The sequence below is a fragment of the Oncorhynchus keta genome, unplaced genomic scaffold (genome assembly GCF_023373465.1).
Source record: "Oncorhynchus keta strain PuntledgeMale-10-30-2019 unplaced genomic scaffold, Oket_V2 Un_contig_30156_pilon_pilon, whole genome shotgun sequence".
Lineage (NCBI taxonomy): Eukaryota > Metazoa > Chordata > Actinopteri > Salmoniformes > Salmonidae > Oncorhynchus > Oncorhynchus keta.
Window position 1 is genome coordinate 1,928 of NW_026286922.1, and position 10,012 is coordinate 11,939.

General features: G+C 47.9%; 1 protein-coding gene across 1 annotated transcript; it reads right to left on the reverse strand.

Annotated features, from left to right (window-relative positions):
- Positions 1-6,256: 6,256 nt before the first annotated feature.
- Positions 6,257-8,905, reverse strand: LOC127923600 (putative uncharacterized protein DDB_G0290521; the record flags this gene model as incomplete). The annotated part of the gene is made up of 2 exons (XM_052507604.1): positions 6,257-6,563; positions 6,597-8,905. A coding segment is annotated over one exon (906 nt), but the record flags the coding sequence as incomplete, so codon positions are not given.
- Positions 8,906-10,012: the final 1,107 nt, after the last annotated feature.

The window sequence follows — 10,012 nt, forward strand, 5'->3', positions numbered from 1 at the left end:
ATGTGGGTTCACCAGTAGTGGGGGGGTCTCAGACAGTACAATGTGGGTTCACCAGTAGTGGGTGGGGTCTTAGACAGTACAATGTGGGTTCACCAGTAGTGGGGGGTCTTAGACAGTACAATGTGGGTTCACCAGTAGTGGGTGGGGTCTTAGACAGTACAATGTGGGTTCACCAGTAGTGGGGGGGGTCTTAGACAGTACAATGTGGGTTCACCAGTAGTGGGGGGGTCTTAGACAGTAGAATGTGGGTTCACCAGTGGGGGGTCTTAGACAGTACAACGTGGGTTCACCAGTAGTGGGGGGTCTTAGACAGTACAATGTGGGTTCACCAGTAGTGGGGGGTCTCAGACAGTAGAATGTGGGTTCACCAGTAGTGGGGGTCTTAGACAGTAGAATGTGGGTTCACCAGTGGGGGGGTCTTAGACAGTACAATGTGGGTTCACCAGTAGTGGGGGGTCTTAGACAGTAGAATGTGGGTTCACCAGTAGTGGGGGTCTCAGACAGTAGAATGTGGGTTCACCAGTGGGGGGGTCTTAGAGAGTACAATGTGGGTTCACCAGTGGGGGGGTCTTAGACAGTAGAATGTGGGTTCACCAGTGGGGGGTCTTAGACAGTAGAATGTGGGTTCACCAGTGGGGGGGGTCTTAGACAGTAGAATGTGGGTTCACCAGTGGGGGCGGGTCTTAGACAGTACAATGTGGGTTCACCAGTAGTGGGGGGTCTTAGACAGTACAATGTGGGTTCACCAGTAGTGGGTGGGGTCTTAGACAGTAGAATGGGTTCACCAGTAGTGGGGGTCTCAGACAGTACAATGTGGGTTCACCAGTAGTGGGGGGTCTTAGACAGTAGAATGTGGGTTCACCAGTGGGGGGTCTTAGACAGTACAATGTGGGTTCACCAGTAGTGGGGGGTCTCAGACAGTAGAATGTGGGTTCACCAGTGGGGGGTCTTAGACAGTACAATGTGGGTTCACCAGTAGTGGGGGGTCTCAGACAGTAGAATGTGGGTTCACCAGTAGTGGGGGGTCTTAGACAGTACATGTGGGTTCACCAGTGGGGGGTCTTAGACAGTACAATGTGGGTTCACCAGTAGTGGGGGTCTTAGACAGTAGAATGTGGGTTCACCAGTAGGGGGGTCTTAGACAGTACAATGTGGGTTCACCAGTAGTGGGGGTCTTAGACAGTAGAATGTGGGTTCACCAGTAGTGGGGGTCTTAGACAGTAGAATGTGGGTTCACCAGTGGGGGGGTCCACAGTACAACGTGGGTTCACCAGTAGTGGGGGTCTTAGACAGTACAATGTGGGTTCACCAGTAGTGGGGGTCTCAGACCAGAATGTGGGTTCACCAGTAGTGGGGGTCTTAGACAGTAGAATGTGGGTTCACCAGTGGGGGTCTCAGACAGTACAATGTGGGTTCACCAGTAGTGGGGGTCTTAGACAGTAGAATGTGGGTTCACCAGTAGTGGGGGTCTCAGACAGTAGAATGTGGGTTCACCAGTGGGGGGTCTTAGAGAGTACAATGTGGGTTCACCAGTGGGGGGTCTTAGACAGTAGAATGTGGGTTCACCAGTGGGGGGTCTTAGACAGTAGAATGTGGGTTCACCAGTGGGGGGTCTTAGACAGTAGAATGTGGGTTCACCAGTGGGGGGGCGGGTCCAGACAGTACAATGTGGGTTCACCAGTAGTGGGGGTCTTAGACAGTACAATGTGGGTTCACCAGTAGTGGGTGGGGTCTTAGACAGTAGAATGTGGGTTCACCAGTAGTGGGGGGTCTCAGACAGTACAATGTGGGTTCACCAGTAGTGGGGTCTTAGACAGTAGAATGTGGGTTCACCAGTGGGGGTCTTAGACAGTACAATGTGGGTTCACCAGTAGTGGGGGTCTCAGACAGTAGAATGTGGGTTCACCAGTGGGGGGTCTTAGACAGTACAATGTGGGTTCACCAGTAGTGGGGGTCTCAGACAGTAGAATGTGGGTTCACCAGTAGTGGGGGGTCTTAGACAGTACAATGTGGGTTCACCAGTGGGGGGTCTTAGACAGTACAATGTGGGTTCACCAGTAGTGGGGGGTCTTAGACAGTAGAATGTGGGTTCACCAGTGGGGGGGGGTCTTAGACAGTAGAATGTGGGTTCACCAGTAGTGGGGGGTCTTAGACAGTAGAATGTGGGTTCACCAGTAGTGGGGGTCTCAGACAGTAGAATGTGGGTTCACCAGTGGGGGGTCTTAGACAGTAGAATGTGGGTTCACCAGTGGGGGGGGTCTTAGACAGTAGAATGTGGGTTCACCAGTGGGGGTCTTAGACAGTAGAATGTGGGTTCACCAGTGGGGGGATCTTAGACAGTAGAATGTGGGTTCACCAGTGGGGGGGTCTCTGACGTTCTGACAACGTGTCTCAGTTTATTCAGTGTTTTATCTGCTGCAGTCGATCAGCAGACGGACGTTCTGACAGTGTCTCTTTCAGTGTGTCCAGGGGTTCGTTGAATCCATTTTCTCAGACGGCATAAAGTATAGCATTTACCTCAAACACTGCTGTAGCCGTTGAATTAGACCACTAGAATCTTATCGCAGCATTTACAGGTCAGATTGTCTACGTTTTACGGTCTGTTTACATATATTTTTATAGACTAATTATACAGACAATTGGTATAAAACCTGTATAAAATGTATTTATAATCATATGACAATATTTTAGGTTGACTATGATTCTATTATAGAATTTCCGATATCGCATTCCTTTTTATTTTCTTCCCGTAAAAAATGTATTTATAATTATATGAGAATATTTTAGGTTGACTATGATTCTATTATAGAATTTCCGATATCACATTCCTTTTATTTTCTTCCAGTATAAAATGTATTTATAATTATATGAGAATATTTTTCGACTCCCGATATCATGCCTTTGAATTTTCTCCCCGTTCTGGAACGTTGAGAGTTTATGACATCTCTACTAAGTCAATAGGATCTCTATGGTTGTAACTGTATCAATGCATCTCTTTTTTTTTAGGTGGTGGGCAGAGTTCTCCTGCTCCAGCTGATCGATCACCTGACCCGTGGTTACCTTAGCGACCCGCTGGTGACCCGCCTCCTGAACAGCACCCGCGTCCACATCCTGGTTTCCATGAACCCAGACGGCTTCGAGTCCTCCAGCAGAGACTGCATGTACTCCCAGGGGAGGTGAGATAGTGAGGGACATCATGGGTTGTCTTAGTCACCGTGGATAGAGGGACATCATGGGTTGTGTCTTAGTCACCGTGGATGGAGGGACATCATGGGTTGTGTCTTAGTCACCGTGGATGGAGGGACATCGTGGGTTGTCTCTTAGTCACCGTGGATGGAGGGACATCGTGGGTTGTCTCTTAGTCACCGTGGATAGAGGGACATCATGGGTTGTCTCTTAGTCACCGTGGATAGAGGGACATCATGGGTTGTGTCTTAGTCACCGTGGATAGAGGGACATCATGGGTTGTCTTTTAGTCACCGTGGATGGAGGGACATCGTGGGTTGTCTCTTAGTCACCGTGGATGGAGGGACATCGTGGGTTGTCTCTTAGTCACCGTGGATGGAGGGACATCGTGGGTTGTCTCTTAGTCACCGTGGATGGAGGGACATCGTGGGTTGTCTCTTAGTCACCGTGGATGGAGGGACATCGTGGGTTGTCTCTTAGTCACCGTGGATGGAGGGACATCCTGGGTTGTCTCTTAGTCACCGTGGATAGAGGGACATCATGGGTTGTCTCTTAGTCACCGTGGATAGAGGGACATCATGGGTTGTCTTTAGTCACCGTGGATAGAGGGACATCATGGGTTGTCTTTTAGTCACCGTGGATAGAGGGACATCATGGGTTGTCTTTTAGTCACTGTGGATAGAGGGACATCATGGGTTGTAACTCTAGTCAGCCGTGGATGGAGGGACATCGTGGGTTGTGTCTTAGTCACCGTGGGATGGAGGGACATCGTGGGTTGTGTCTTAGTGGACACGTGGGATGGAGGGACATCATGGGTGGTGTCACCGTGGATGGAGGGACATCGTGGGTTGTGTCTTAGTCACCGTGGATGGAGGACATCGTGGGTTGTGTCTTAGTCACCGTGGATGGAGGGACATCGTGGGTTGTCTCTGTCCTGGATTTAACATCATGGGTTGTACATTTCTCCGTGGATGGAGGACATCATGGGTTTCTCTTAGTCACCGTGGATGGAGGGACATCATGGGTTTCTCTTAAAGTCAAAAGATCCATCTGCCCCTGTAACTCCCAGCCTTGGTCCAGTCTGACTTGGTGTTGTAGAGCTTTCCAATGTGTTTAGGTGTGTTTGAGTGGACACATCTGACCGTCCGACTATGTGGTGTCACTCATCCAGACAAAGTGCCTCAGTGTCGGTTTCACAGTATCGTGTTGATCTTCCTGAGGGTCGGTCAGCATCTACAGCTCTGTCCATGGATTTAACAGTGGTTACATTTCTCCAGACCACAGCTGTTTACCTAAGCAAGTGGCGGGGTGGACGCTGTTGTTTTTTTGTCAAATCCCAGATTGCCCCTTTTAAATGTAGTTTCAGAGTTCTACTGTGTCTGGATAGAGTTGTGGCAGTGAGACTTTAGAGGATCATTGGATGGATGGAGTGGCTGGAGTGGCTGAATGGATGGAGTGGCTAGGTGGATGGAGTGACTGGCTGGGTGGATGGAGTGACTGGCTGGGTGGATGGAGTGACTGGCTGGGTGGATGGAGTGACTGGCTGGGTGGATGGAGTGACTGGCTGGGTGGATGGAGTGACTGGCTGGGTGGATGGAGTGACTGGCTAGGTGGATGGAATGACTGGCTGGGTGGATGGATGGATGGAGTGGCTGGATGGATGGATGGATGGAGTGGCTGGGTGGATGGAGTGACTGGCTGGGTGGATGGAGTGACTGGCTGGGTGGATGGAGTGACTGGCTGGGTGGATGGAGTGACTGGCTGGGTGGATGGAGTGACTGGCTGGGTGGATGGAGTGACTGGCTGGGTGGATGGAGTGACTGGCTGGGTGGATGGAGTGACTGGCTGGGTGGATGGAGTGGCTGGCTGGGTGGATGGAGTGACTGGCTGGGTGGATGGAGTGACTGGCTGGGTGGATGGAGTGACTGGCTGGGTGGATGGAGTGACTGGCTGGGTGGATGGAGTGACTGGGTGGATGGAGTGACTGGCTGGGTGGATGGAGTGACTGGCTGGGTGGATGGAGTGACTGGCTGGGTGGATGGAGTGACTGGCTGGGTTGGATGGAGTGACTGGCTGGGTTCCGTTGGATGGAGTGGCTGGCTGGGTGGATGGGTTGGTTGGCTGGGTGGATGGGTTGGCTGGCTGGGTGGATGGGTTGGCTGGCTGGGTGGATGGTTGGTTGGCATGGGAATAGGGTTCCGTTGGCTCCGCTACATAGGGAATAGGGTTCCGTTGGCCCGCTACATAGGGAATAGGGTTCCGTTGGCCCCTACATAGGGAATAGGGTTCCGTTGGCCCCGCTACATAGGGAATATGGTTCCGTTGGCCCCCTACATAGGGAATAGGGTTTCGTTGGCCCCCTACATAGGGAATAGGGTTCCGTTGGCCCCCTACATAGGGAATAGGGTTCCGTTGGCCCCTAAATAGGGAATAGGGTTCCGTTGGCCCCGCTACATAGGGAATAGGGTTCCATTGGCCCCCTACATAGGGAATAGGGTTCCGTTGGCCCCTACATAGGGAATAGGGTTCCGTTGGCCCCTACATAGGGAATAGGGTTCCGTTGGCCCCCTACATAGGGAATAGGGTTTCATTTGGGAGGGAGGCAGTGACAGTCACACCCATTAACAGATCCTGGAGTTTTATCTGAGATGTTTGTAGACACAACACCTCTACAACGCTCACCCACAACACTCTGATGTGGGCGAGGGGCAGGAAGCCACGCCTGAAAACAGACTCTCTCTCTCGCTCTGTCTCTCTTCTCTCTGACACACACACACTCTCTTTCACTCACAAATACTTGCATTTATACACACACACACACACACACATACACATACACATACACAGATCCCATTCCCTGGCAGTGAATTCATACCCCCCGGATGGGACAGGACACACACACACCCAGCCCCAAACAGTGACACACTCACATCGACTCACACAATGTTATTTTCCCACTCCCTGGCAGTGGATTCCTCCCCCCTCTCCCCGGATGGGGCAGGACACTGACACCCACACACTCTGACTCTGACACAGTCATCCCATCCCCAAACAGTGGAGAAAACTCTCACCTACTCGTTACCATAACAACCTGAAACAGGTTGGGGGAAAAATATTATTAAGCAACAATACAATCACGCATCAAGTTGGGTTTCCAAAGTTTTAGTGATTGGAGGAGATGACGGCAATGACTTCCTGAATCTAAATGACGTCCTGGATCTAAATGACTTCCTGGATCTAATTGAGTTCCTGGAACTAAATGACTCGTCATGTTTTTATTGTAATAGGGCTTAGATCAGTGGTCATCAGTTTAACTGAAACCACTGGCAATGAACACAACCTGTTTTCTGGTAGATCAAATATCTGTCTGCACTGACCTGTTTGGTAGGTAAATATCTGTCTGCACTGACCTGTTTTGGTGGTAGATCAAATATCTGTCTGCACTGACCTGTTTTGGTAGATCTGATATGTCTGCACTGAGCTGTTTGGTAGATCTGATATGTCTGCACTGACCTGTTTGGTAGATCTGATATGTCTGCACTGACCTGATTGGTAGATCTGATATGTCTGCACTGACCTGATTGGTAGATCTGATATGTCTGCACTGACCTGTTCTGGTAGATCTGATATGTCTGCACTGACCTGATTGGTAGATCTGATATGTCTGCACTGACCTGATTGGTAGATCTGATATGTCTGCACTGACCTGATTGGTAGATCTGATATGTCTGCACTGACCTGATTGGTAGATCTGATATGTCTGCACTAACCTGATTGGTAGATCTGATATGTCTGCACTGACCTGATTGGTAGATCTGATATGTCTGCACTGACCTGATTGGTAGATCTGATATGTCTGCACTGACCTGATTGGTAGATCTGATATGTCTGCACTGACCTGATTGGTAGATCTGATTTATCTGCACTGAGCTGATTGGTGGTTATTTAGAAGACCCAATAGAAGTGAACCATTTGTACATTTCACTCTGCCTGTAACCCGGCACTTTGCTGTCCCTTGTGTTTTACCGTAAATACAGAGGCAGGAACAAAGCCTCACAACCACAATACTGAACCTTTAGTCTTTTATTTGACTGTCTGGAAACAGGAAGACTTCCCGAAGTCTCCAATTAGCCAGAGATGGGCCTGGAAAATTCTGGTTTAGGTCCAAAATGGCACCCTATTCCCTATGGGCCCTGGTCAAAAGTAGTGCACTACATAGGGAATAGGGTGCCGTTTTGGGACGTAGGTCCGGTCTTGACTCCAACTCTGTAATTAGCAGTGTTCAACTGGAGAGTCTTTGGAGTGCAGCCTCATAGGAGGAAATGGGAACATTTCTGAACTTCTCCTTTAGCCTACACACACACACACACACACACACACACACACACACACACACACACACACACACACACACACACACACACACACACACACACACACACACACACACACACACACACACACACACACACACACACACACACACAGGCTTCTTGATGAGGTTGTGGTTCTTGGAAGTGGCAGGAAGTCTCTAGGAATAGATTGTGTTTCAAGAGACTACACATATACACACACTGGCACGCATATAGATCTAAGCAATAAGGCACGAAGGAGTGTGGTATGAAGCTGGTTGAGAGAATGCAATCACCCTTTGTGATTGGAGGATAGCTATGAGGGTTATCGAATCAGGATCAATTCCTTTGATCTCCTCCAGCTTGTTAATTATATAATGTTCATATTTAAAGAGAGAATGTCTAGTGTCTTTGGTAAATGACAGGAGTGGAATGTTAGTCTGGGTACCAGTCTTCAGCTATCACATCCCCTCTTCCTTACTGATATCCTGGACGCTGCTCGGGGCCTGGACGCTGCTCGGGGCCTGGACGCTGCTCGGGGCCTGGACGCTGCTCGGGGCCTGGACGCTGCTCGGGGCCTGGACGCTGCTCGGGGCCTGGACGCTGCTCGGGGCCTGGACGCTGCTCGTGGCCTGGACGCTGCTCGTGGCCTGGACGCTGCTCGTGGCCTGGACGCTGCTGGTGGCCTGGACGCTGCTCGGGTCTTGCTCGTGGCCTGGACTCTGCTCGGGGCCTGGACTCTGCTCGGGGCCTGGACTCTGCTCGGGGCCTGGACGCTGCTCGGGGCCTGGACGCTGCTCGGGGCCTGGACGCTGCTCGTGGCCTGGACGCTGCTCGTGGCCTGGACGCTGCTCGTGGCCTGGACGCTGCTCTGGGCCTGGACTCTGCTCTGGGCCTGGACTCTGCTCGGGGCCTGGACGCTGCTCTGGGCCTGGACGCTGCTCTGGGCCTGCTCTGGGCCTGGACGCTGCTCTGGGCCTGCTCTGGGCCTGGACGCTGCTCGTGGCCTGGACGCTGCTCGGGGCCTGGACGCTGCTCGGGGCCTGGACGCTGCTCTGGGCCTGGACGCTGCTCTGGGCCTGGACGCTGCTCGGGGCCTGGACGCTGCTCGGGGCCTGGACGCTGCTCGGGGCCTGGACGCTGCTCGGGGCCTGGAAGCTGCTCGGGGCCTGGAAGCTGCTCGGGGCCTGGACTCTGCTCGGGGCCTGGACGCTGCTCGGGTCTTGCTCGTGGCCTGGACTCTGCTCGGGGCCTGGACTCTGCTCGGGGCCTGGACTCTGCTCGGGGCCTGGACTCTGCTCGGGGCCTGGACTCTGCTCGGGGCCTGGACGCTGCTCGGGGCCTGGACGCTGCTCTTTATGGTGTTCCTGGATGCGTCTTTACAACTGATATTATTATTATTATATATATTATTATTATTATATATGATATTATTATTATATTATATATGATATTATTATTATATCTGATATTATTATTATTATATATGATATTATTATTATATTATATATATTATTATTATATTATATATTATTATTATATTATATATGATATTATTATTATATTATATATGATATTATTATTATATTATATATGATATTATTATTATATATGATATTATTATTATTATATTATATATGATATTATTATTATATATGATATTATTATTATATATGATATTATTATTATTATATTATATATGATATTATTATTATATCTGATATGATATTATTATATATGATATTATTATATGATATATGATATTATTATTATATATGATATATTATTATATTATATATTATTATATATTATTATTATATATGATATTATTATTATTATTATATTATATATGATATTATTATTATATATGATATTATTATTATTATATTATTATATGATATTATTATTATATATGATATATATTATTATATTATATCTATATATTATTATTATATATGATATTATTATTATATCTGATATTATTATTATTATATATATTATTATTATATTATATCTGATATTATTATTATATATGATATTATTATTATATATGATATTATTATTATATATGATATTATTATTATATATGATATTATTATTATATTATATATGATATTATTATTATTATATATATTATTATTATATTATATATGATATTATTATTATATATGATATTATTATTATATATGATATTATTATTATATATGATATTATTCAGCATTGAAGAAAAGTTATTAAAGTGTCCAACTCTGCCACATCTGACGAGGGCAGTTTATTTTTATACAACTAAAACAGATGCCTTTCCTTGGCCTTTTTAAGGCTTTTCATCTTTTGAAGCCAAAGTTTGTTGAAGTCTCTAATCAACACCTCCGTCCAACTCGGACCCATCCCATCTCGTGCTCCAACTGGGCCACAGTGGGATGAAACATCACACCTCAGACCAGATCAGACCAGACCAAGTCATCCACAAGTTG